Here is a 27433-nt window from a genome sequence, read left to right on the forward strand (position 1 = left end):
TCCTCTATACTCGAGTGTTTCATTTCCTACTTCCACTTTTACTTGACTTGTACATTTTTTATTGGCTAAATTCTTTTCAGTACACTCCTGCTGATTAGAATTCCCCACTTTTATTATTATTATTATTTCTGTTTCAGTCTAACAAAGAATTCTGCTCAGAATGTACAGTTTTCAAAATTAAATTCATTTATTTGAATTGTACCCCTTTAGTAAGAGATTCATTTCTCTCCAGTTCCTCAAGTCAGCTCTGTTTCCTGCTTTGAAATATGTTCAGGCTATAATGGTATGCAACTCCCTTCCTGTTCCTGAATGCTGTTCTGCCACAGGACATATATCTGACTTATCCCCGCTTCATTTTCTGTAGCTTCTCCAAGGTGACCTTCTTTCTGGTCTGCACTTAAATTATTCCTAAATTTTTGTACTGATTAACTACTTTGCACTAGACTGGAATGTTAGACAGTTATACCTTCTACTGTGTCCTTTAGAGTAACTCATGGGGTTATCCTTTTCATTTAGTCATACCCACATGGTAGTTATCTTAAGCAGCTTCTAAACTAACTCCTGTTTCTTTATTTTGACTGGATATTTTTAAATGTTTGTCAGAAGCATGGTTTTACTCCCAGCCCCTGCTCCCATTCCATTTTGAGATAATACTGCAAATTGGATATTTGGCTTCTTTTTTGATAAAGCTATTCTTCTGCTGGAAATCACTCCCTTCGCCTCACAAGTTCCACATGGACTTAAATTGAGGGGAAAATTCTCAATAATAAGATCATGGGTTAATTCAGGTGCTGCTGCTACATGCTCCATTATATTTCCTACGGTTTGAAACTCTACATATGTAATGAGATGCTCTTTTTTGCATCCATGAATACAACTTACCCCACCATCTGCTTATTACCTTTATGTTTGAACATATGAGGTTTACACCTTACTTACTCATACTACCTAAACCCATTAAACCTTGTAGTTCCTTGCCTTCCAAAATATTATGCATTTCACTAATGTAAGTGTTGCAGTGAAAGGATGCATATTCTAGAAGTCTAACATCTACTTTTTCATATTACTTGGGTATTTCTTTCTCAGCGTGCATCTGGACATTCTTAAGCTCCAAGGCTATTTATTCCTTTTACCGATAAAATTCTGGCTACATGGCCTTTCTTCCCGCACCTGTAACAAGTCAGTCAGTAAAAGGCAAACTGTGTTTTAAAGGCAATAATGACTTAATAACTACTAGTTTAGGTTTAGCTACATAAATTCCAGTTTTAAAGGAAATATTTGCTAAAACATGCTCAAATGCAGTAAAGAGTTAATCTAAAGTTCTGGATCATATCTGAACTCTTTCTTGTACAACGAGCAATACTCTTTTAAATCTATCAGCATTAATCATTTCTGTTTTGCTATTACTATCAGTGTCTACCCATGGTTTAGCAATATGTTTATAATCATGCATTTAAGTTCTTGCATTTCAGGAATAGCATCTGCTCTTCACAAAAGCTTTTTTCATTTTATCATTTACCACACTCTTTTCCTTGCATATCTTTAAAGCATCTCCAATTAACATTGAAGAGAATTTTGCCCATTCTTGTTTGCTTCAGTTTTCTTGTGAAGCCTAGCATTCAAAAGTAAACAAGTATGATCCTACATCATCTTCTCTGAGCAGTGGTAGTAGGTCTCGCTTGCTTCTGTAAGCTCACTAAATGGTGGTTTGCAGCCATCCCTATCTGAAGGAGGGTTTTGATTAATTTTGTATAGATTACTTTGAATCTGAAAACATCTTAGTACAACACATACACAGTTCTGTAGTTGGTCACTGCCAAGTGACCCAAACAGCTTTCTTCATGTTACTGTATTTCATTCACTAGACTGGAATGTTAGACTGTTGTGCAGACCTAATTTCTAGGGAGAGGAAAAACAAATTATACGAAATGTCAAGCTTCCTTTCAAGTATCTTAACTTAAGTTGCACTGCTGAGACAGAGTCACTTTCAAACGAAATGGAAAACAGTCACTTCTATCCCTTTGTTATCGTCTAATAGCAAAGCACTATGAAGTGCAAGGTAACAATACTGCTTCTTGCCACAAAATGCCACTGAATCTGCCCACTGGCAATACCAGATGTGGTACTATGAAGATACTGCAGTTAGAAGTTACCAAAACTGTAACTTTCATTTAATTCACAAACTGTTGTAACCCAGGCTGCAAAGCAAATTTTGAAAAGAAATATAGCCTCACTAACAGAAAAATGTCCATGTGCACATTTCTCCACTATTCAAGAAGTCCAAATATAAAACCAAATTCTGGACCACCAGAATTCATTGCAGATTACAAATGATCGTGTTTCATACCTGCAGTACCCACTCTAAGCCCATGTCTAAACAGCTTCTCTAGAGCTTCCCACGCTAGGTAGTATGAGACATCCTTCCTCAGATCCTACTCCACATGATCACTACCACCAGCTGAGGCATGACAGTTTGCACTCGAAATCCAGTGTAGGTCGATGAGCTTCCTGACTGAGACTTAACAAATCTTCCATGGCTTAGTCAACCCTTCCTTTTTACAGAAATACATATTATATAATTTGTCTAGTAATGACCCATTAACCTAACATGAAGGAATTCCTCCTCTGTCAAGGATGCAGGATTAGTGACCGTTCTTACAGAAACAGCATTATCTACATAATACTTATATAATGCAATGGCATTAGCAATGCTTTAATGCCAAACACATTTGTAAATATAGCATGTTTACAATATGTACTGGACATACAGAATTCAACAGCTCAAAGTGCTACATGAATTTACAATATTTACATTACATACCTCATTCAATACATAAAAATGCTACAGGTGATATGTATCTAGTTGCTAGTGACTGCTGGAATAAATTTTAAATGAAGAGGAGGTCATTTACTTGAGCTATACAATAAAAATGTTAACAGAAAAAACATGACAGTGTACGAGATATCAGTAAATTAAAGCTTATTTTAATGTGGACCACTTCCACACAGCTGATATTTTGTGATAGGTAATGTACCCCAAAGTTTTTATTTCAAGCTTAAACTTCCCACAAAGTCTCTGCCTTACTCAACATTTCCCAAGAAAAATATCCCCAGTCATGACACCAACCCACATTTAAGTCTACTGCCACCTGTTATACCAATGGACACTACACTTTAAGGGCACACTCTGGGGGTGTGCACCACCAAGGTAGGAATTTAAATTTTTCAGGGAATGCATGCTTACTACCTATCAATGAGCACTTCTTAGGAAAGAAGCAGAAATCAGACAGGAAAGCAAGCCTGTTACCATGAAGGGAATCTAGTGATTCAACTAGGATGGTGCAGATCAGGATGGGACTTCTCTGTTCTCCACTTCTGATCCATTGTAGTATGACAACAAGAACCACTCTAACATGTTGTATTCTCTCATTATAATTCATTGACATCTCCTGTTCCTATCTACCATATGCACTGAAAGTAGCACACTTTCCAACAACATTTTGTCCTAACCAACTTGGCTGGTCCTCCAACAGACTGCACCTGAGCCTAGGCTATTTAGACTGCCAAAAGAAACTCGTCTCTTGTCTGGTCTGCTAGCCCTCCATGAACCTTGTTTTGTATGAGCATGCCTCTAATCCACACTCTACTTTAAGACATTACATAATCCTCTAAATCCTCTACAACAAAACATGCATGGGTGCTAACATTATGGAGTCTGACATCAGTGCCCTTGATCTTAATTCTACAGTGGGGTACCAGGTAAACAGTATGCAAACCCTCTCACCTGACAAACAGCCAGCTGATGATACATTGCTTCTGCCCTACAAAGAATATCTTCCATGTTCAGCTTCATGGTCAGTTCATTAATATGCTGCAAGGAACAAGAATAGCAACAGTGAAATGAAACAGGAAAATAAAGTTCTGTGAAATACTATCCTGAAACTCGCTATGCATTTCTAATATCCTCCATCATGCAACACATCTTAACTAGCATCATAAACAATACACATAACAAAAGATATGTCTACATAAGGCTCTACTTGTGGTTAGTATCTATACCAGGTGTTGTACTCACACTGTGGGTAAGTGCAAACCACTGAACATTGCTGGAAGGTTGCTAAAGTCAGAATGTGGGTGTAGGCCAATGTATAAATTTATGAATTCAACACTGCATGTATATTAAAGCCTGAATATACCTCAGGGCATGTGCTCGTAGAGAGACAAATGTGCAAGTTACACATCTTTTATGAATATGTATGAGAGCAAACAAAAAATTACAGAAAACATAATTGTGTGTGTGCAAGAAAGTCAGTCTATACAGCATGGCATGAGTCTTCATGTGTATACATTGTACAAGTAACAAGGTAAACATCTCCATTTGTACATGTATACACTAAAATAGCATACGAGTTGGCACAGATTGTTGACGTCCATGGTTAACATCAACACATTTTTCAAATCTAAAGTTTGGCAAGTCTGTTCACGGTCATCACAAATGAATTTGGGTTAAAGGCAGTGAAAGAGGTACTGCATATAGTTAACATATATCATGAGAATACCAATATTTTAATCCTGAAAGCACTAGCACTGATGTTTGAAAATAGCATCTTTCTTTGTAATGGAAGACATTATAGGCAGGTACAGGGTGTTGCCATGGACACACCCTGTGCCAACTCGTATGCTAATTTAGTGTTAGCCTTCTGGGATGATAAATATATTTTTAAGTGTGAACATCTACGGAAGACTTCAATTTTTTATGCCAGATTTGTGGATGATATTTTTTTGTTGTGGGCACAGGGCAGTCATGAACTGTTAAACTTTGCTGATTACCTGGAGAAAACTACAGATTTTCTTAGGTTCTCAGTAGAGCATAGCAATTTTAGATTGCCTTTTTAGATGTCACATTAAATAAAAGTGTAACTGGTAAGATAAACATCACCTTACATAGGAAATCATGCTGGAGAAATCATTATTTGAATGCACGTAGTATGCATCCTAGGCATACTTTTCATAATATTATGCAAGGGCAAGAGTTTCTCAGCTGTGCACAGACAAAGAGTTTCACAAAGAAATAGATGTGTTAAATGAACATCTTAAGGAAAAGAAGAGAAGTAGGTTAAGATTCACCAACAAACAGCTATTTAAAACACTTTTATTATCAGTGACAGCTGTTCAAAATAAAATTTGCTTAGAGTAAAACTCAAATGGATGTCCCTCTCAAACGTTAAGCACTTTCAAATAATCTTCATCAGTTCGTTATATGGGTGGTAACTAAAAGAACCTTTTATAGATGCAATAATCAAGAAGAAAGTATATCAGTTGTGTTCAGTGTTTTGAATACTCCTATGTCTCTTAACCAATAGGAATCTTCAAAAAGTGTCACACCTCTTGCTTCAGTAAACGGGCTCAAAAATTGCAGACACACCTTTCTTTAAGGACCTATCCTAGGTCTCCTTGCCTTTAATATAGGTTTCAATGGAACTACGGCATTTAACCCTGACAAGTGATCTGTTCTCATATTCACTATCCATTTGGTTTCTCGTTGTTCCATGAGGTTGCAAATGTCTCCTTTTCTCTTATTTGGATAAATAACCTCCAATACTTTAAATGCAAAGGAGTGCCATTGGTGGTGAATCTTAACCTACTTTTCTTGTTGTAATAATTTTAAGATTCACCTTTGGTAGTGAGGGAGTTTTTTCTTTTATCTTAAGGAAAAGAGTTACTCCAAGGAAAATTTAGAAAAAAATAAGAACAGTATAATATCCAACAGGGAAGCCAGGGCTAGAACATGGCTTTCTGATAATACAGAACAGCAGTGAGATAAGTTGAAGCTATCTAATAAGTATGACAACAAACCCAAGGTAATGCTAAGTTATAATGCTTATGGGATATGGGATATGTGATATTATTAAGCAAAACTGGAAGATACTAAGAAGTGTCAATCACTTGAAGGATATTTTAGATGAGAAACCTAGATTTACCTTCAAGTGAAATAGTAATATAAAAGACAAGTTATGCATAGAACTTGGTTTGAAAAATACGAAGAAGGCTAACAGTGTTTCCTCTGCAGACATGAGAAAGTACAGTTTTGTACCTACCATAAATGTAGATGTCCGAATTGGATAGCATCTGCAGTCATAACAACTGGGTTATCCTGTCGTCAGGCAGCCCTTCAGTCGGCCGGATTCCAAAGTCCGGGTCCGGCTTCGGCTGATGTCGCACTTCACCCGACGTCATCTCTGTTGGTCTTCGGGTATAAAAGCATCAGCCGACGCCATTTTCTTCAGTGTTTCTTGCCCCAGATGCCAGAAGCCCTATAGAAGGCTAAAAATTTTGGATAGATGCCAATGTTTCCAAAAGATAGAGGTAAACACAAAAATAAGCATGTATGTACATAAATACAAACAAATACACCATGAAAGAAATCCCCACTAGCTAGCTATTAGAAGGGTAAACACCCTAGGAGTACCACAGAGGGGAAGGAGGGAGGGTAATCCTGACTGCAGATGCTATCCAATTTGGACATCTACATTTATGGTAGGTACAAAACTGTACTATGTCCTTCATGGATGCATCTGCAGTCATAACAACTGGGTAGAATACCATAGCCAACTAGGGAGGAGGATAAAAGTAAATTATGGTGTGTTTAGGATCCCTTGCAGAACAGCAGTGGCAAACCCTGCTCGGGATCTGGAATATAGAGGTAAATTATAATGCTTGGCAAATGTATGCACGGAGGTCCAAGTAGCCGCCTCAATAATGTCTTTGGTAGCCACTCCTCGTAAGAAGGCTGTGGTAGTGGCTGTTGCCCTTGTAGAATGAGGTCTTATGTTCTGTGGAATTGGCTTTCCATGGAAGGAGTAACAGAATCGTATGCAATTTCCTATCCATTTGGAGATTGTCTGTTTGGAAATAGCTTTTCCTTCCCTTCCTGTTGCATAGGCTACAAAAGTTGGTCAGTCTTTCTGCTATTTTTGTTCTGTCCAAGTAGTAGCGTAGCTGTCTATGTACATCCAAGATATGCAGTATTCTTTCCCTCTGTTTTGTGGGTTGGGAAAGAAGGTAGGCAGGTGGATTGCCTGGTTTAAAGACACTCTGGATACCACCTTAGGCATAAATGTAGGATTAGTCCTCATGGACACTCTATCTTGGTGGAAGATTAGAAAGGGTTGCACTGCCATTAAGGCCTGTAGTTCTGAAACCCTCCTTGCTGAAGTAATTGCCAGTAGGAAAGCAGTTTTCCATGACAGGTGTTGTAGGTCTGCTGTTGCTGCTGGTTCAAAAGGTGATAGTGTCAATTTTCTAGCACAAAGTTCAAGTCCCAAGCTGGCAATGGTGGTTTCCTTGGAGGTTTTACATTCTTGATTCCTCTGAGGAACTGCCTGAGCAAAGGGTGTGAAAAAACAGGTGGATCAAAGCTGTATTCTGCTGAAATAGCTGATGCATGAATCTTGATGGAGGAGTAGGACAGGCCTGAATGAAGTAGTTCGGCCAGATACTCCAGAATGTTAGGCATATCTATGTTTGATACATCTTTTCCTCTTTCAGAACTCCAAATGACAAACCTTTTCCATTTCCCAGCATAATTCCTTCTAGTTGAAGGCCTGCGTGCTTCAAGAATAATGTCTTTAACTCTTTGTGAAAGTTCTGTATTAGCAGCTGCTATGTGATGTTCCATGCAGTCAGTTGCAGCGTTTTAGGTTTGGATGCATGGTGCTGAAGTTGTTCTGAGTTAGCATCAAAGGCATCAGGAATTGGCCACATATTGTTCGAGACATGCTCCTCAGCAGTGGGTACCAATGCTGTCTTGGCCAGTTTGGAGCTATCAGGGTGATCCTTGGGCGTTCCTCCTTGATTTTTAGTAGTACTTTGTGTATCAAGGGAAGAGGTGGGAATGCATATGGTGTTAGGCCTTTCCAGCTGAAGGAGAGCGAGTCCACTTTCCATGCTAGTGGGTGGAATGTCCTTGTGCAGAATTTTTTGAGCTGGTGATTGAGAGGTGATGCGAATAGATCTATCTGAGGCATTCCCCATTTCTTCGAGATGGTCTTGAAGATATCCGGGTGCAGCTGCCATTCGTGGGCATCCGATGTGGTCCTGCTTAACATATCTGCTAGAGAGTTTTCTTTTCCTGGCACAAATATTGCCTGTAACTGGATGTTGTAGCTGAGTGCCAGGGTCCACAGCTCCAAAGTCATTCTGCATAGGGGGTAAGAATGAGTGCCTCCCTGTTTGTTGATGTACCACATGACTGTGGTGTTGTCTGTCCTTATCATCAAGTGGTACTCCTTGTGAAATGGTCTGAACTTTTGGATTGCCAGTTTTACTGCCAGCATTTCTTTTAGGTTGATGTGCAGGTGAAGTTGGTCCTGTGTCCACAATCCTTATGCGCATTTGTCCAGCATATCGCCCCATCCTAGGTCTGAAGCATCTGTTGTGATGGTCTGGCTTGCTTGACCCTTGCGAAAGGGCAGGCCTGGGTTTGACTGGCATGCCTGAGCCCACCATAGGAACTCCTGGTTTAAGCATGGTATTAGTGGGATTTCCGTTTCTAGGCTGTGTCTGTGTTGGGACCATAAATTCTTTAGGTACCACTGTAGTTTTCTCATATGTAGTCTGGCAAATGGAACCAAGATTATGCATGATGCCATGAAACCCAAGGCCTGCAGTACCTTTCTTGCTGTTAACTTGTTCAGTTTTGTTAGTGTCAAGAAGTAAAGAGGGAGTTCTTTTTGTTTTTCTGTAGTTAGGAATGCCATTTGTCTTACTGTGTCCAATTCCGCTCCCAGGAAAGTCCTTGTCTGGGATGGTATCAGTCTTGACTTTTGTAAATTGACTGTGTATCCCAGTGCTTGAAGCAAGTAAATGACCCTTTGTAAATCTGTTGTCAGCTTGCTTTTGTTGTCTCCTTGTATCAGGCAGTCGTCCAGGTATGGATAAATTTGAATTCCTGTAGTCTGCAATGGGCGATTACTGATGCCAGGCATTTTGTGAATACTCTGGGCGCAGTAGATAAGCCAAAGGGCAATGCTGAGAATTGATAGTGCTCTGATCCTGCAAGAAATCTGAGGTATCTTCTGCAGATTGGTCGAATGGGGACGTGCAGGTATGCCTCCTTGAGATCTAGAGTTACCAGCCAACACTCCTTGCCCAGCATGGGAAGAAGTTGCTGTAGGGTCAGCATTTTGAATTTTGGGACAATGATGTAAGTATTCAGGGTGGACAGGTCTAGAATTGGTCTCCAACTTTTTCCTTTCTTGGAACTAGGAATAGTCTGGAGTAGAACCCCTTTCCTTGCTCTGCTGTTGGCACTTTCTCCACAGCTCTCATGTTTGCTAACTCCATTATCTGTTGTAGAGCCTCTGTCTTTTGATTTGGAGGTAGATTTGGCATTCCTCTTTGTCTGGTAAAGTGTGGAAGTGGAACCGGTAACCTTGATCTATGGTTCGTAAAATCCACTTGTCCTTTGTTATGTGGTGCCAGTTTTTGAAAATAAGGTTAGCTTTCCGCCTAGAGGAGCTGCTATTTGTTCCCTGGTAGGCGGGTTTAGGATTAAGTCACTGTGGCTGTGTTGATGTAGTGGCAGGTGTGGAGTCTGTGCCTCTGTTGTTACCTTGCCACTGTCGTCCTCTGTAGGCACCTCCTCTGGATTGGTTTCTGCCTCTGGAACGTCTATTCCTGCCCCTTTGAGGTCTTGTGGAGTCAGGAAAGGACCAATTTTTGGCAGGCCAGTTCCTGCTAAACCTTGGGCGTTGAACCTGCAAGAAATCTTTAACTGTCTGGACTGATTTTGCCTTTTCTTCCATTTTCTTCATAACCTGCTGGGCAGGTGTACCAAACAAACTTGTTTTATCCATAGGAGCATCTAGCAATTTAGATTTAACATGATCCGGTAAAGCTTGCTCCTTTAGCCATGCATGCCTTCTAATTACAGTGGCAGTCATGGCTGATCTAAATGAAGCCTCCAGTGCATCATAGCCACATTTTAAAGAATGGTTACTAACTTGCTGTATGTTATTTACCATTTCTAATACATATTTCTTATCAAGAGATTCATCAGTGGTTAGCTTTTTAGTTAACTGATCAAGCATAAACTCTTGGTATTGTATCATGTGAAACTGACAGTTTAAAGCTCTAGCTGAGAGAGTGGCTGAAGTGTAAACCTTTTTACCCCATCTGCCTAATGACCTTGCTTCCCTTTCAGAAGGAACAGGGTTTTTAAGCTATGGTCGCGGCTACTGCCTTGGGACCCTGGGAAATAGTTTCGGGGTCTGCAAGAGGGGCCTTGTAAAGGTGGTGATGAGTATCTGGCACCCTGTAAAATCTGTCTGGTTTGGCAGGGGCTGGGGGTAAAGAATCTGGAGCGGAGCAGACATCATTGAAAGCATCATCCACCACAGAGAGAACAGGAGGTATAGCTAAGGGCCTGTGCTGTGGAAGGTGCAAAAAGGTCCTAAGTCTTTTCCTGGAGTCTGAAAAATCCTGTTGCTGCCATTGGAACTGTTCTCGCATGGCATGCAAGGTTTCCCCAAAGGAGAATTCTTCTGGTGGGGAAGCAGCTGGAATGGATTCTTCAGCATCAGAATCTTCAAAATTGGAGAAAGGAGCCTCTGGCTGGTGAGTTATGTCTGATTCATCAGCAGAATCATCAGAGGACACTGGCTCATGGGGCTCTGCCCTAGGTCTCTTCTCTGGGGGCTGAGAGGCCCTGTCTGGGTGAGATTGAGATCCTCTAATTAATGAAATTAAATCTTCTGCCAAAGTAAGCATTTGAGAACTGGAAGAGGGCCTGGTTGAGGGGGGTTTAACAGGCACTGTTTTAGTAGTCTTGGCTGCTTTAGCCCTGGCGAAGGCCTTAATGGACATGGCTGCTGGAGGCCTAGCAGCACCACGTGCTGGGGTAGAGACATCCAAGGGAATGGTGTCTGATAAGTCAGTGGTAAGCACCGTAGTGGGTAAAATTTCTGAGGCCGATTCAAGAGTGTTAGCAGGGACCTCAGTTGTAGAGATAGATTCAGCTGTATTTTGATCAGTTTTCTCGGTTTCGGCCGAAACCGAGACACTCGCGGTTTGCTTAACCATGGTTTCGGCCGAAACCGCGGACCGCGAGTGTCGGTCTTTTTCTTTGCGTTTTTGGCAGAATGCGTAGTCGGAGGATCCGACGGCATAATGTACGCAAAATCAGAACCGAAAAACTGTTCTGCAAACTCCGACCAACGTCTAAGCGTTCGTCGGTTGAAAGAAGCACAGGACGAACAGGCTGCTACGTCGTGGGCTGGGCCTAAGCAAGGCAGGCAGTAAGAGTGGAAATCTTTATGAGGTATTTGTTTCCCACAGGTTAAACAATTATTAACTTTTTCTGACATCGGCTGAGGCAAGAAAGAGTCCCCAACGGGATACTTAGCTTTAGAAGTCTTCGAAGTAGTATTCGGTAGAAGTAATCTCTGGATCCGACCGACCGGCACTTGCGAACAGCTTCTGCTTCGGGCGCCACGCGGCAAGAAAGACTGAAGAAAATGGCGTCGGCTGATGCTTTTATACCCGAAGACCAACAGAGATGACGTCGGGTGAAGTGCGACATCAGCCGAAGCCGGACCCGGACTTTGGAATCCGGCCGACTGAAGGGCTGCCTGACGACAGGACAACCCAGTTGTTATGACTGCAGATGCATCCATGAAGGACATCAGGGACTTTTCCCTGTAGGCACTGTAAAGCATGTTCAAATGTGAATGGTTTAAATTATTTTATACAGCCTGTTACAAACAAAAAATACACATGGAGTTTTATGCAGATTGCCATACAGAGAATGTGGTTTACTTGGCATGCTGCAAGTCATGTCCGAGTTTTTATGTTGGAAAAACTAATTGTAAGTTAAAAACAAGAATATTGCACCATTTGTCATCTATTAGACAGAAGGATAAACATAATGCATTGTACCATCATGTTTCTAGCTTTCCAGATCATACTTTTGTTTTTATGGTTCTGCATGTTGCACAGATGAAAGGGGGGGCACTGTCAATGGTACAGAGTATGCAGAGTTAATATGGATCATACAGTTGGCTGCTGACAACCGACCTGGATTAAATAGTTCTGTACCTTTAACACCAGCCTTAAAGAAAAGGTGGGTCAAGTACAGTAAGTAATTGGTTGCTTTTAGAAATGTTTTAATATTTAAAGACTGTCATGGTTATGTGAAGTTTGTCTGATGAAGGGTTTTTTAACCTGAAAGCGCTTACGTTTTATAATAAAAGATTATGGCCAGTTTGGACTCTGTTTCACTTGTTTTTGGATTTGTTCTTACAATAGTTTTGAGAGGAGTCCTTAAGGGAAGCTAAGAGGCTTGTGTTTTGTTAAATCTAATATTGGGGATCCTTCTTTTGGGTCCATGTCTGGGAATAATCTAAAACAATAAGACAGAAGACTAACAGCAAGATTACAGACAAAAGATAAAAGATGGGTCATGAAGCATCAAAGAATTACAGGAGATTTGACTGCTGGAGTCACAGTCCATACAATAATGCTTGATGAAAGTATCTGATCCTGAGGTGGTGTCAGCTATAATTCGAGTAATGGGACATTCTTTTGATTTGCGCTGTGGAGATTTCCTGTACTGCAAAGGACATGACAGTGCCCCCTTCTCTGTCACCAGCACTGACAAAGATCAGCTTTAATCTTTCTTCTCTAAGTTTTGTGATCCAAATCCAAACACCTGTACTACTACCATTTTCCAGAACAGCAAACAGGTCAATCTGTGCATTGAACTACTCCCAATATACTATCATTAGACAGGACTTGCAATTCTCAATAAATCTCAAACTGGTTTATGGTGGGTTTACAGGGAATCCTGTTTGCTAAGGAGGACCACTTTTCTTGAAGGAGCAGACGGCTTTCCAACATTCTGGTGAACCATGCATCATCAAAACCTTCAACAGGTTCAGGCTGTAAGAAGAGAAGACCTGTATTAAGATCAATGGGCTCAGTCTGTCACTCGAAGGTCCAGCAACATGGATTCAGCACCAGAAGCAGATCTGTAAGCATGCAGTGACTGGATAACTGTAGATACAAACACCTCTCTGCTCACTACAACACATAACATATATATATATATATATATATATATATATATATATATATATATATATATATATAAATATATATATATATATACTGTTACTCAAAAGGCATAATGGAAACTGTAACAATCATACTGCCTACCAAAAATCTGAGCTGCAGCCTCATTCAGGCTGTCAATGACATGAATTACTTGGTCATATCTGTGAGCAAAGACAACCACAATTGGAAAGCTTATAGCTCCTTGCAGATGAGGGCGACAGTCTGAAATGGCATCAGACAGGATCTCTCCTAGTTTATGAAGACCCCACCCAAAGCACATAGCCATTTGAGTGCCTACTTCCAGAAGTGCGACCAAAACGTTTCACAAAACAGACACCATGAGAGCCAGTCATCTAGAATACATGAAGGTCCTACATCTGGAAGACATCCACCATAATAGCTATAACATTGGTAAACACTTTTGATATAGAACACAGACCAAACAGAAGCATTCTGTGCAGAAAGCAGTGTGCATTCAGAGAAAAGTGAAGACAAAGAATCTATCATGTCCAGCAATAACCTCCAGACACCCAGCCTTAAAGCCAGCAGCAGCATGACCTCCTGAAGAATAACAATTTAGAACCTGACATACAAGATTTGCTCATTGCAGTCACTGAGGTCCAGAATGGAACAAATGCTTTCCAGAACAGCCTCTAAAGCTCTTTTGAGAAGTAACTTCTGGGTCTGCCAAGATCTCTACAGTGATGGCTCAGCCAGTGTCAGCAACCGGTCACACATTTGTCTTTGACACTGCAAGATCAGAAGGCTGTGAGTTCTATTTTTATTCCTACAACAGGTGTTTGGATTCATTTTCCAATATTAACACTGCACTGCAACATTAGGGGAGTGCTGTATTGTTGAGTATGTTGTTTAGATGAGCCACTAAACAAATGTCCCCATCTGAGGTGATGACGGTAGAGGTGAGCTATAAAGATTCTACAGCTGGGTTGGTGGTAGTTCATTTGAATGTAAAAGATCCCACCAACATTTATCAATGAATAGAGAATTTCTATTAAAAGAATAACAAATGTGACAAATTCAAATCAATCTTTAAAAACAAATTAATAAAAAGTATCACAAAAAAGCAAGTAGAGCATTAGGAAAAATGCAAAATCAAAACAAATCTTACCGATGACATTAAGGACACAACACATCAGTGAATTTTAGAAACTGCACGATTTACCACACATACTTTACTGTACAATATATGTGTAGAGAAGATCATGCTCCTCTCACAACATGCTTATCAAAATTCAAATGATAATGTCACCACAGAGAAGAGTAGCATCCAAATAAAACATCTATTAAAGTAAGACGAGATTAAAAAACTGAGAAAGCCTAGATAAACTATACCCCCCAAAACTGTAACTTTACCACAAGAAAAAAAATGCACATATTCTAATGTTTCATCACACTGGCATCCATACCTACTCCCCTCTCCCCTCTCCTCTTATCTTTTCATTTTAAGTAGCATATTTTGGTGACACAGTTTTCAGACATACAATGATAAAGCAATAATTATAAAACAAGTCTTCTGGTATGAAGTCAGACTGCAATCCTCCCAATTCGTGCAATTCCTAACTTGCACTTACCATACTTAGGACATGAACAACCCACATGACAAAAAGGTAGTGAAATCATCAGTGAAATGTCTTTAACAAATACTTATTTAAGATCAAAAATAATATAAACAGTTTCCCCTAAAAGGATCTGTCAATTTATCTAGTGGTTATTACAACAAACCAGATTTAAATAATTCCTCAAATTAGTCATGTGATATCAATCGATACAATGACTGTCACTCATGTGATAAAGTATCCAAAGATATCAACAAAATAAAATGACTGCGAATGAGACTACACAGAAACATAAGCAAATTTCGATTAAATCATTTAATAAGCATCACTGAATTCTGGAGGAAACAAAGCTCCCAAGTTCACAATCCATCACTGTTCTTTATGATTTAAAATATGTGGCACAACATTTGAATAAGCTTTCCAATTACAATAATCAATGTCCATAAACAGGGCAGTAGAAAGAATAGTCCACTGTTCACAAACTGTGTCAGTATGTCTCTTACAATGCATACCATTCAAGTAGCCCTGGATGTAAAATTTAAAAAGGGGAGAATTTTGCCCTATGTAAAAGGCACAATAGAAACAGACAAACAATCTAGGGTGTGTTGCAATTAATGTGATGTCTACTATTTAAAGTTTTGTGTGTGTTCTTTGTAGAAAATAGTCTGGACTGCTAAATATGAGAACATATATTACAGTGACTAAAAGGACTACCAAAATCAATGCATGTGTTTTTGTCACATAATAGAACAACCTTCTTATGAGTGCAAAGTAGTTAAGATTTACTCCCTCCTATAGCTGAATTGCACGAACTGCATAAGTCAAACAACATGCTACCAAAAAAAAATATTGTAATAAAATAAGCTAAATGTTACCGCCTAATCTTATTAAGATTAGATCCATAAGAAGTTATGGATCTAATCAAATTCTCTGATGTAAATACAGATATTCTAATCTTTCAAAGTCAGTAATATTTCTCTGGGAGTCTCATGCACCTGCTTTAGTACTGATTCTACATCACAATCCCTATGTATAAATCTCCATTTCAAAGCCATAAATTATTTATCCAAGTCTTGTTCTTATAACTTCAGAATGTTTTTAGTAATAGGTTCATAGGTTCATACTAGGCTATCTGCCCTAGGGCATTTATAAGCCTAGCCAGAATGTGTTTGGCTTTCGCCACCCATTTTAAATTAATTTTGCTATGCCCTTTTTTGAGGTTAGTATACTGTGCCTCTGTCTAACAGCGACACAGAAGTGATACCCGGGGTAAACCTACGATCTCCCATCCCCTCATCAAGATTCCTCCTGAAGAGAGTCAATGAGGGACTCTGCCTAACCTGGACTGGGATTTTATTCCAGAGTGAAGGGAGCCTCTGGGTTATGAATCTGTCCCTCCAGCATGTCCTATTAATTTCAGTGCTGAGGTTCAAGTCTCTCGAGTGCGTAGCTCGATGGGATTTGGATTTTCTGAGGTGCAGCATGTCCACTAATTCCGGGTTGGACATGGCTTTATATGTCAGGCACAGATCGCCTCTGAGCAAGCGGTATGCCACTGAGTAGAGCTGGAGTTTCTTTAACCGGGCAGCATATGGCATCTGTTTGAGCCCTTTGATTCTCTTGGTGAGGTACTTTTGGGGTCTTTCCAGTTGCTGCAGGTGTCTGGTAAGGTACATCCCAAAAGGGGCATTGTACTCAATTATGGGCCTGATGAGTTATGAGTAAAGAGGCACAATGACCTCCCCTGATCTAGATGTGAATCCCTTCATGATTAGGTGGGCTATATAAAATGTTTTTCTAACCACTTTAGCCACGTGGTTGTCAAATGAGAGATTGCTATCAACTTGGGTCCCCAGGTCTCTAATTACTTCTTCTGTACTTAATGGATTACCACCTATGTGGTAATTTGTGGGAACTTTGTTTTTGCCAAAGGGGATGACTATACACTTTTTGGCGTTTAGCTTGAGGCCATGGCTCTGGCACCAGTTGTTTGTTTCTATGAGGCCCTTTTGGAGGATACTTGTGTCGGCTGGAGAGTCGATTATGGCACCCAGTTTGCAGTCATCTGCGAACTTGGTCAGCCACAGTCCTTCCGTGTTGGCCTGTACCTCCGAGAAATATATATCGAACAAGAGAGGTCCCAGGATTGAGCCTTGTGGGACGCCACTTGTAACTGGTTTGGAGTCTGACATGGCTCCAGCAATTCTAACCATGTGGGTTCTGTCCTTGAGCCAGTTTGCAACCCATCTAGTGACATAGGGGTTTATATTTAAGCTGGTGAGCTTATCTATAATGCCCGAGTGGGGTATTGTATTGAAGGCTTTTGCGAGATCCAGGTAAGGCTGTGTGGACCACCTTCCCCTCGTCAATGGCCTTGGTGACTGTTTCAAAGAAATCAACCAGGTTTAAGAGGCAGGATCTGCCCTTAACAAAGCTGAACTGGGTAGGATCCAGTGTCTGTAGGTCCCCAATATCTTTATTTATGAGGTCCATGATGATCCTTTCCATTGCTTTGCAGACCAAGCTAGTCAGGCTTATGGGGCAATAGTTTCCAGGATCCGCTGAGGCACCACCTTTGTGGAGAGGGACCACTGTTGCTGTACGCCACTCTTTGGGTACATATCCTGTAGTAAGGCTGAGATTGAACAGTAGTTTTATGTTTGGGTTTAGCTCTTCTTGGAGTTCATGTAGGACGCAGCCCGGGACACCGTCTGGTCCCATTGATGCTGTGTTTTTTGCTTTGGAAAGGGCAGCTCTTACCTGAGCATCTGAGATGTCAGGGGGGCAGCACTCTGCTGGGATAGATATTTGCCCTTTTGTTGGGGAGAAGTTTGCGCTGAACCTGTCAGCTAGGATGTTGGCAATGTCTGTGGGTTCGGTGTATTTTTTGTCATTTTGGACTAATTCTGAGCATATCTGGGAATTCCCACCCAGGTTCCTAACATAACTAAAGAAAGCCTTGTGATTATCCTTAGTGTCCTGTGCAATTTTTCTCTCGAAGCTGGCCTTAGACGATTTTATGAGTGCCCGTAGTTTTTTGCTAATACTGATCAGAGATGCCTTCCCTTTTTGGGATTTTGCTCTATCATGTAGTAGCTTCCTCCTTCTATTATATAGTTTGTTAATGGCTGGGGTCCACCAGACAGGACGTCTGCCTTTGGAGGATTGGGTCTTGGTTTTATTTGGGATTGCATGATCCATGCATTCCTGAAGGTGTTCATAGAATGCGTTTATAAAGGATTCTGTGGTCTGGGCCGTATTTTCCACAGGCCCGGGGGCTTTGAAGGATTCCACCTCGGTTTTGAGGAGTGTGAAATTTGCTTTAGAGAAGTTTTTCATTGTGGTTTTCAGGGCAGGGGGTGGAGTCGGGATGTGAATATCCAGTGAGATTAGTTTATGGTCTGATCTTACCAGTGAGGGATACACTTCTAGTCTGGAGCATAGAGTCCCCATGTTGGTGATGATCAGGTCCAGTATGTTTTCCCCTCTTGTGGGAGTGGTAACAAGTTGTTCCATAGCATCTGAGTTTATAAATTCTAGGAACCTTTGGGCTAGGGTGTTGGAGCTAGAGTAATGCTCCCAGTCTATGTTTGGGTAGTTGAAGTCGCCCAATATAATGGTGTTTGGAGAGAACTTCATATTTTCCAGTGTTCTCAGGAAAGCAGAGTGGGGTTCCTGGGTTTGGGAGGGTGGTCTGTAGCAGGCTATAAACTGGAAGGCAGTTTTACCCACTGTTAGATGCACATGGATAGTCTCTGATGTTTCGTGCTGTGCCACCAACCTGGAAGTGTGGGTATCTTTGACGAATATTGATACTCCCCCTCCTTTTGTGGTTCGGTCCAAGTTTTGGGGCCAAAAAGCATGGTATGAGGTATAACCTGGTAGTGCTGGGGTGCTCTCGGAAGCCTTGAACCAGGTTTCTGTTACTGCACAGATATTGATGTTCTCCATGCCAAGGAGAGTTTCGAGTGCGTGCATCTTGAGGTTTAGACTTCTGGCGTTGAGTAGCATTACTCTTAGTTTCATATCCCTTGTGATACCTATGAGGTGGGTTTGTCTTTTGAGCCTTGCCTAAAAAAGGCACTATGGGGGTAGCAAGAGCCTTTGCCAATATTTGAAAGCCCACAGGTGAGAGGTGCAAGCCGTCTGTAGCAAAGCATCGTGGCTTGTCGAGCATGTCATCCCAGGCTGACAGGCATTGGATCCCCTTGGAATGACACCAATCCTTAAGCCAATTGTTGAAATTGATCATCTTGTCTTCATATTGTGGCATCATTCTTGGTGAGAGTAAGATGCTACTCAAGGTTAGGGTCATACCGGCCTGGGCTACATGCTCAGAGAGCTCCTCTATGTCTCTTTTCATGTAGTCCAGGGAGGTACGTCTCAGGTCATTCACACCAGCATGGACAATGACGGAGTCATATTTGTACTTGCCTTGGAGTGACCTGAGTGCTTGTGTTATGTGGCGGATCCTAGCGCCCAACAGCCAGCTCACCGTGACCTTCTCCTTGTTCAGCCTGGTGAGCGGGACATCAGTGTGCCTGACAATAGAGTCACCTATTACAAGTGTATCAGGTGTGTTGTTTAGCCTTAAGGGCTGTGACTGTTCGGCACACTGGCTTTGTGAGCTATGTGTTGCACGTGTTTTGTTTTGGAGTAGCGGTTGCTTGGGTGTCTGCTTTGGAGGTCTCTGCTGCTTAGGCAGATTTTTATTTAAAGCCTCCGAGTATGTTTTTGTGTGTTTATGTGTTTGGTTTGCTGTCGTGGTAGGTCTATGTGAGACTGGAATTGTAGTGAGTGTGGTTTCCTTCTCCTCCTGACTGGTTTCGCCAGTACTGAGTTGAGAGAGCTTAGCCTCCAGTATGGCTATATGGTTGCATCTCTCACGTGTTGGAATTTGTTGGGAGGAGGAGAGGGTTGTCTGTGTACATGAGGCAGTTGTAATATTGCCTCAAGATTCCCAGATTCACCAGCTGGACTGGAGAGGAGATTGACAACTGACTTTTGGACATGCTAGAATAGTATTGGGAATTCCTTTATAATTGAAAAAAGGGCCAATGGGGAACAAGGTACTCAAGGGGAGTTTGTGAGGGTGTAGTGCTTTTAATTTTTTAGTGCTGACTTATATAATTGCTTTAGTGAGCAAGTGCCAGGTAACTTAAATGCAATGCGTTACAGGTAACTTAAATGCAAAAACGACAAACAGTAACTTTCTTTCAAGTGAAACAAGGAAATAAGTACAGTAAGCAATGCAGATATCACTAGGGATCCACAGAAACGCTGAAAAGCCACGTTTTAGGTGGAATTAGCGTTTCAGGGAAACAACAAGCATACAAACAAAGCTAGATTCAGCAGGCCTGGATCTAGTCTATGCTACAGCAAACAAGGTGTACCAATTTCAGTAAGAAACAGTTCAAATATGCAGGCACTATAAGCCTTTAACCAGAAATTCCCAGCTCAGAAGGGCAGAGTCCAGCCTCTCCTCTAACAAGAGTGCAGACCACGAACCCTTTTAATGTAAAATAACTGGCCTGAAGCCCAAGTGCTTAAACCAGAATTAATACACTTTTAGAATAACAGACACTGAGCCCTCAATCAGCAGTTCCCAACTTAGAAGGATGTAAGCTACCTGTCCTGCCACCACAGTGCAGGCCACAAACCTTCCTAATGTAAAACAACTGGTCTGAAGCCCAAGTGCTTAAACTAAAAGGCTTAGAATGAGTTACACCAAGCAGTAATAAATACAACTGAGTACTTTTAAGATGGCCTTAAAAGCAAAATAAAGTAGGAAGAAACACAAATACAGTAAAGGCAGATTTTTTTGAGTGAGCAAATGAGATGGGCCCAGGAGTTACAGGACAGAAACAAGTGCAAATGCAGGCCTTCAAATCAGAAAGTTGAGAGAGATGGAAGACTGCCCAAACGGCCAATAACTACAAATTCTGGGCCAGAACCACTCCTTATGTGGTAGACAGGTTACCTAGTGCTTACTACTCCCACTGATAAGCTAGAAGGTTTCCCTCCAACACAGAAAGGCTTGGGGGGCTCAGAAGCTTACAAATAGTCCTGGATACAGCAAATCTGTATCTGGAACACTAATTACAGGAAAGGTAGGAAACAAGCTTACAATTATTTTTTACAGAAAAGTAGCAAAAACAGTAGTAAAAACAATTCACATGCAGTGCAAGCTGGCACACTTGAGTATGTAGCAATATTAGTCCACACACAGTTTGAAAAAATGTAATTAAATTAAAACAGGACTAAAAGCAAGTGCAGAAAGGGTTTATTAGGTAGAATGCGGTGAAGAGATGGGACTGGGGGAGTGTCCTAGATCAAATCTACAGTGGGGCGGGCACTGCAAAAGCCACCAAATTTAAACTACAACAAAGAACGGGGGGGGGGGAGTTTCAACAGAGATGTGAGGAATCAGAGTGCAAATTATAAAACCAAAAAAATATATACCGATCTCTGTATATTTGCAGAACAGTAAGACAACAGATATCTAAGCAACAATTTAGCTCTATAATACAGAATAATACAGAAAAATATACTCAGCTCTATTTATTTGCAGATAGTCTTGTAAGGCTGTCTCTCAACACACAGGTTCCACTTTAAATGCATGCTGCTGCTATTAAGTCAAATTAGGGGAACCTTGAGTTAACAACACACAAGCTATAGAAACCAAAATGAGGGGGGGTGGGGAAGACAGTTTCAACAGAGATGTGAGGAATCAGAGTGCAAATTATAAAACCAAAAAAAATATACTGATCTCTGTATATTTGCAGAACAGTAAGACAACAGATATCTAATATGATACCTTGGGTGCATCTATAAGAACGTCAATGCAGAGTCATCAAAAAATCTTATGAGATACGCATTTATGTTTTCAAAAAAGTCTGATAAAGATTATGTAAATTAGCCCATACAGAAAAAGGGGGGGGGGGCAAAATGTGTGTACTTTGGAAAGTATGGGGAAATTTGAAAGTGAATACTGCTCAGAAAATCAAATCCTTCTTATTTCTAAAAAGATCCCAACAACTAGCCTGAGTGTTGGTATCACACCTGGGACAGTTGAAGAATCCTGTGCAACTAAAACACTTTCAGTCAAAGGCCACCTCACAGAGGCTGTGTCAAAACTAGACTGAAGGAGCCCCACTGGCGAACACTGTTATGAAACTTAACTTTATCAAGGACCTCAATAGTGTGCAGTCAGAGCCAACCAACCAATACAGCCACAACCAGCATTAGGCAACCAGAAAACTAGAGTCCATAACAAATGTGAGCACTTACCTGAGATATTAACAAGAGCAGATGCTTGCAATGTTCAGGTACACTGTTTTTCTCTTTTCTAAATGCTAGCAAGGCACTAGATATGCATATGAGCAGTAACAGTGCATGCTGGCCACAGAAGCAATCCATTCTTTTTTTGTTTTATTGAATTACTTGCTACAGTAATCAGGGTTCGGGACGGAGAGGGCTTAAATGTGACTGATAGAAGCAACTTGGCCATTACTGCAGCCATTATTTATTTAATTTTCTTTGTAATCACACACTGGAGGTAATCAAGGGAGGTAACCGGTATGAGAAAGCAAATACACATATGAAGGCTATATTCTGGAAGGAGGAATAAAGCAAGTATATCTTCGTGTGCAGCAAGCTGAAGCACACTACAGTTGCCATTAAGCTTTTTCATTTTTTTCATAATCAGACAACAAACGTGCACTCAGAAAATGTTTTGTATGTGGGTGGTGGGCAGGCAGGCTGTGTATGAAAGCAACTTATCTGTGTGTTTGGGGGGGGGGGCTGCAATAGACTACACTGTGTGTTTCTGACAGTCGAAATACAATTATTTTGATCACTTTTTTATTTTTCACATTGTTTTTCATTTGCTTACAGTCAGACATCTGAAATTTATGCAGTCAATAAAGCTGCAGTAGTTGGTGGGTGTAGAGGCAGTCTTTGGAAGAATACCATTATCATTCCATCACAGATGAACAGTCATGGAACTGGCTTTGCAGACCTAGTGTAAATTTCAGTGTATCAAGTTAAATGAATTACTGTTGACGTCTTCTTCTTTCAGCTTTTCCCGGTTAGTGGTCGCCACAGCGGATCACCTGTCCGCTCATGATTGGCAGTGGAGTTTTACAGTGTCGAGTTGCCAGCCCGGTGCCCAACCTTCCACAGAAGGCACACACACACTCACACCTACGGCCAATTTAGTGTGTCCAATCCACCTGCAGCATGTCTTTGGGATGTGGGAGGAAACTGGAGCACCCGGAGGAAACACAACCGACCACAGGGAGGACATGCAGACTCCGCACAGAAGGCACCCCAGCCGAGGATCGAACCGGAGAACCTCTTGCTGTGAGGCAACAATGCTAACCACTGCACCACCGTGGCCGCCCAAATGTATTACTGTTGACAAATATGTATAATAAACAGACATTTGAGGAGCACACAGCAAAATGAATATAAAGAATAAGCACAGATGCATGATGTGGGTGAAAGTGACTGATTTTAGCTACTTGCTGATTTGATTTGTCTCAGCACAGTTAGTGAATATTGATGTTATACACATTAAAATACATTACTGAATGCATTATTTTTAATCAATTTGATCACAACCAGAAATCTAATGTGTGCACAATCTATACAGTTGTTAGAATTGGTAGATAAGGAGACCGTCTGTAGAGGACAGTGGCAGACCTCTGTTGCCATATGATTACAGTTAAATAGTGACTGATCTGGGTTGGCTGTCTGATGTGTATGCTTTGGAGAAACAAGCTGAAATACATTACTATGGCAAATTATTTGATAATCAAACATCTGAGGTGTTCAGCCATTAATGCTGACAAGTCACAGCTGATTCCTACAATGACCCAATGAATAGTCTATGCCATCTAAGGAGTTTACAAGGCAAGAGGTGAAAAGGAAGTAGACTGCCAGGGTTTTATTCCATAACACAAAGACCTATGGACAATCTAGAGCTCCTGCAGAAAACCCAAGTGAATAAAAGGGAGAAAATACAGGATCCCTCATAGAAGCCATCTCATCTCAGAACTAAACTGGAGACGGTCTAGCTGTGAGGCAACATGAGGTTGACAAAGTCAACAAAGTGAATACAACAGGGGGATACTGAAATATTCTATATTCCAGCTATTGTTCAGAGTTAAATAGTCACAGACCTTATGTTTCTGTGAAAAGTTCAAATACAGTATTGTAGTCATGTTTTGGCTGATCACAATCAGACAGCTGTGGTGTATATATTCCAAAAATGTGGCTATAAGTGCGGGGGGACTGAGGCAGTCTGTCAGTGAAAGGGATCTTTTTGTTAATTAGGCAAACTCACTCCACATAAAATCATAAACATATCTCTACAGTCTGAAATTCTTTATTTTACTTGGCTTCCACTGGAAGAAGTGTTATATGACTTGTCATCACTTTGCAGATTAAATAACTGTCAGCAATATATGTTTACTATGGTAAGGTCGAAGTGAGTTCAGTCGAACCCACTTCAGTCGAAGACTGGAGGCCGAAAAACGACAATGTTGAACCCACATTGTCGAAGTATGACTCTTGCCCTTATCTCGACCCATGTTAAAGCTCATTTCAAGGTCGAAAAATCATATTTTGACAATGTAAGAATTTGACACTGTCATTTTCGCATATGTGGGTTGACGATCCCATCATTCGATGGGGTCCGGTTCAGCCATACCATAGTAAACCGCAATATATGCATACTAAACTTTCAAAGCATCAGAACTAAACTTCATATACACTTCTGCAAGGTTGTTGTGATGTCTTAGCTAGTCTATCATAACAGTACTCCTGTTTCTTTTGAACAGATTGCCATGCAGTGTGTAGGCCATCTGATATTTATTCTGTCTGAAGTAGAACAGAAGATGCTGTCATCTTAGTCTCCTCACCATCAGCAGATGTGAAGGTGAATATCTTATGGTTTGAAGCAGACATTCTGCATTTGAGAAATGCAACATTACCATCCTACTTTGGGCTATCTGAAACAAAATGACCTTCTCAACTCTTGCCCATTTGTCTGAGGGCATGTTGTTGATGCTCTGATGCATTCTTGACTTACAAACTGTATATCTCTACATGTGATGAGTATATCAAAAATATCAGGTTGAGAAAAAAAATGATTTCAGCAGGTTATGATAGTTGGTGAGGAGTTCTTTTAGCTTGAAGACCTCAGGGTCCGTAAAACAGAACTCGACAAATACGAGATGCTGACATGTTTCACCATCAATTCAATCTCTGGACATTTCTAGACAAATTGTAATGTCATGTGCCCACTATTTACCCTTAACAATTCCAAATGTGCATCATATATTTTTCCTAACATAAGATTACTTAGCTGGTTTGGCAAAATCACTTTTCTAGGTTTGAAAATCAGTCCCTGTGATTCATGAATTTTGATGCAACAGGTGAACTGCACAAGAAATGGTAATGGAACTTTTACCTTCTCAACTAGCCATCTTGTTACATCACATTATTCAATAACTGCAGCTCTAAGACATTTTCAGGATGTTGAAAAACCTAACGTCTCTGCAGTTGAAACTAATACACCACTGTATTTTCCATTGTCTAATAAATGTATGAATGTGCTTTATGATACCACATTACTGCATACTACATTCTTTTCTCGAGGCTTTACACTCTGCACTACATGAATCTGTAAATCACTGCTGTTACATGTGGATCAGTGTCACTGCGGTTATGCAATTTATCACTGTGACTGTGGAAATCACTCTCTCTGAATGCATAAATTTCCTGACTCATGCCTACTAGTCTGCACAAAGGATTCCTCAATATGATACCGAACTGATACTACTTGAAATAATACATTCCATTTTTTGTCTTTATAGACACAGCACATCTTAACACGACTTACTTGTACTTGGAATTATTCAATAATGAGGTGCTAGACTCAGAGAATTTCAAAGCTAAGTTGTCTGAAAGAACATTCCAAAATGATGCTACACTGAGCCCAAATATCCATGATAAATATACCATTATTGCGCAGCTTTTCACTCTAGCAACACAAACACTGGCAAAAAGTACAATTGTATAAAATCTTATTAACAGTAGATGTCCTTCTCTTCATTGTTGTAGTGTTCTTCACCTAAGGGATCTCCTGCCAAGGATAGCCCAATCTCCGGCCATACCACAGCTTTTAGGTCTTACAGGAGCCATATGTCACATGCAGTCTCTGGCTTTTTCGAGGAGATGTCTGGTTGGGGCAGCGAGGAGCCAGTCATCTAGGTATGGAAACACCATGAATCTGAGAACGCTCAGGTGGTGAGACCACAGGGCAGGACTCTGAACTGATAGTCAGTGGCCCTTAGTCGAACCTCCAGATATCTTCAGGACAGTCTGTTCATTTTGATGTGATAGTACACATCCTGAAGATCGACACAGCACATCCAATCGTCTTTTCATAGAAATGGCAGAATGGGCTGAACCATGACCATCTGGAACTTGGAGTTCTTTACAAACTGATTGAGACTGCTGAGGTCCAGAATGGGTCTGAGGTCCCTTGTCTTCTTTGGCAGTAAAGAACCTTCAGTAAGATCTGAATCCTCTCTGGTCTGGTAGGTCCTCTTGGATGACGTTTTTGTCTAGCAGCTTTTGCATTTCTAAGGCTGCTAACCTCCAGCTGAATGGGTGGAATGTAGGGGAGCCTTTTGCATTTGGTTGGTGGGTTATGCAAAAAGGGAATTAAATAGCCTTGGGATATAAATTTTTGCACCACGTGTTGTTTGTGATTGATGCCCAGGCTTCTGGGTGCACAGACAAGAGCCCCCAACTGTCTCCAGAGAACAGCAGTCGGGCAACACTTCAGGAGTGCTGGAAGGGTTTATCTGAGAAGTTACCTCAAAACCCTTGGTTTTGCAGGCCTCCTCTGACAGGAGAGCAGTGTCTTTCCCTAGAACCCCTGCCTCCCAGCCTCTGGGGGAAGTTTCCCCTCATGAGCCCTGGAAAGTACTGTGTGACTTTCAGAACCACATCTTTTTACCCCTCTGATGATTCTTGAAAAAGGATCTCTGCAGGTTAGAAAAACATATTCCCATGGCAGACAAGGTCTTCCCATTTTGCTCAATGCAGTAGAATGCTTCTTTAACTGTAGGGCCACACAAGCGAGACCCATCTAAGGGAGCATTGATAAAGACTCTGCAAAATCACATAAGCATGTCCAGCCATGTCTCTAAAAGATCCTTTTAAGAAGGAATCCTGGTTTCCGACCTCTATTTGAACACTCCTTGCAAGTCTTTATTTTTGGTTTTGCATGTCTCTAAATGGCTATGACTGAAACCACCACACATGATATACCTTCAGCTGCATGAGATCAACCTGACTGACACATTAGAGATAGACAGTTGTGAGGATAGCTGTTTGTGCTCCTCCACAGACATGGACCTGAGAAGAGAGAGATTTTGAGAATTCTTTAATCAAATCCTGCTGCAATATTGTGATGTATGCAAAATAATTCGGCAATCTTCCATGCCCAGCAAGACATAAGATATAGAAGGTCATCAGCCTCGGGGGGGGGGGTCCAGAAGAAGATGGGCCAGACCAGAAGGCTTGTAGAAACACAGAGTCCTCCTGGGAAGGGGGATAGGAAGACCATCTACCTTTCTGGCTAAGAATCTCTAGAATGTCTCCAAAGCAGACATCTTCTGGTGGAGACACTGGGGATCTCTCCCCTTCATCAAAGTCAGCATCTT

General features: G+C 41.1%; 1 protein-coding gene across 1 annotated transcript in view; it reads right to left on the reverse strand.

Moving 5' to 3' along the window:
- Nucleotides 1–27433, reverse strand: part of TBC1D17 (TBC1 domain family member 17) — a 1580308-nt gene that overhangs the window by 83610 nt on the left and 1469265 nt on the right. Inside the window, exon 16 of the mRNA XM_044059599.1 lies at nucleotides 3785–3871. Within this exon, the coding sequence (XP_043915534.1) occupies nucleotides 3785–3871 (87 nt within the window). The remainder of the gene's footprint in view (nucleotides 1–3784; nucleotides 3872–27433) is intronic.

The sequence above is a fragment of the Protopterus annectens genome, chromosome 17.part0 (assembly GCF_019279795.1).
Source record: "Protopterus annectens isolate FY-2018-M chromosome 17.part0, PAN1.0, whole genome shotgun sequence".
NCBI lineage: Eukaryota > Metazoa > Chordata > Ceratodontiformes > Protopteridae > Protopterus > Protopterus annectens.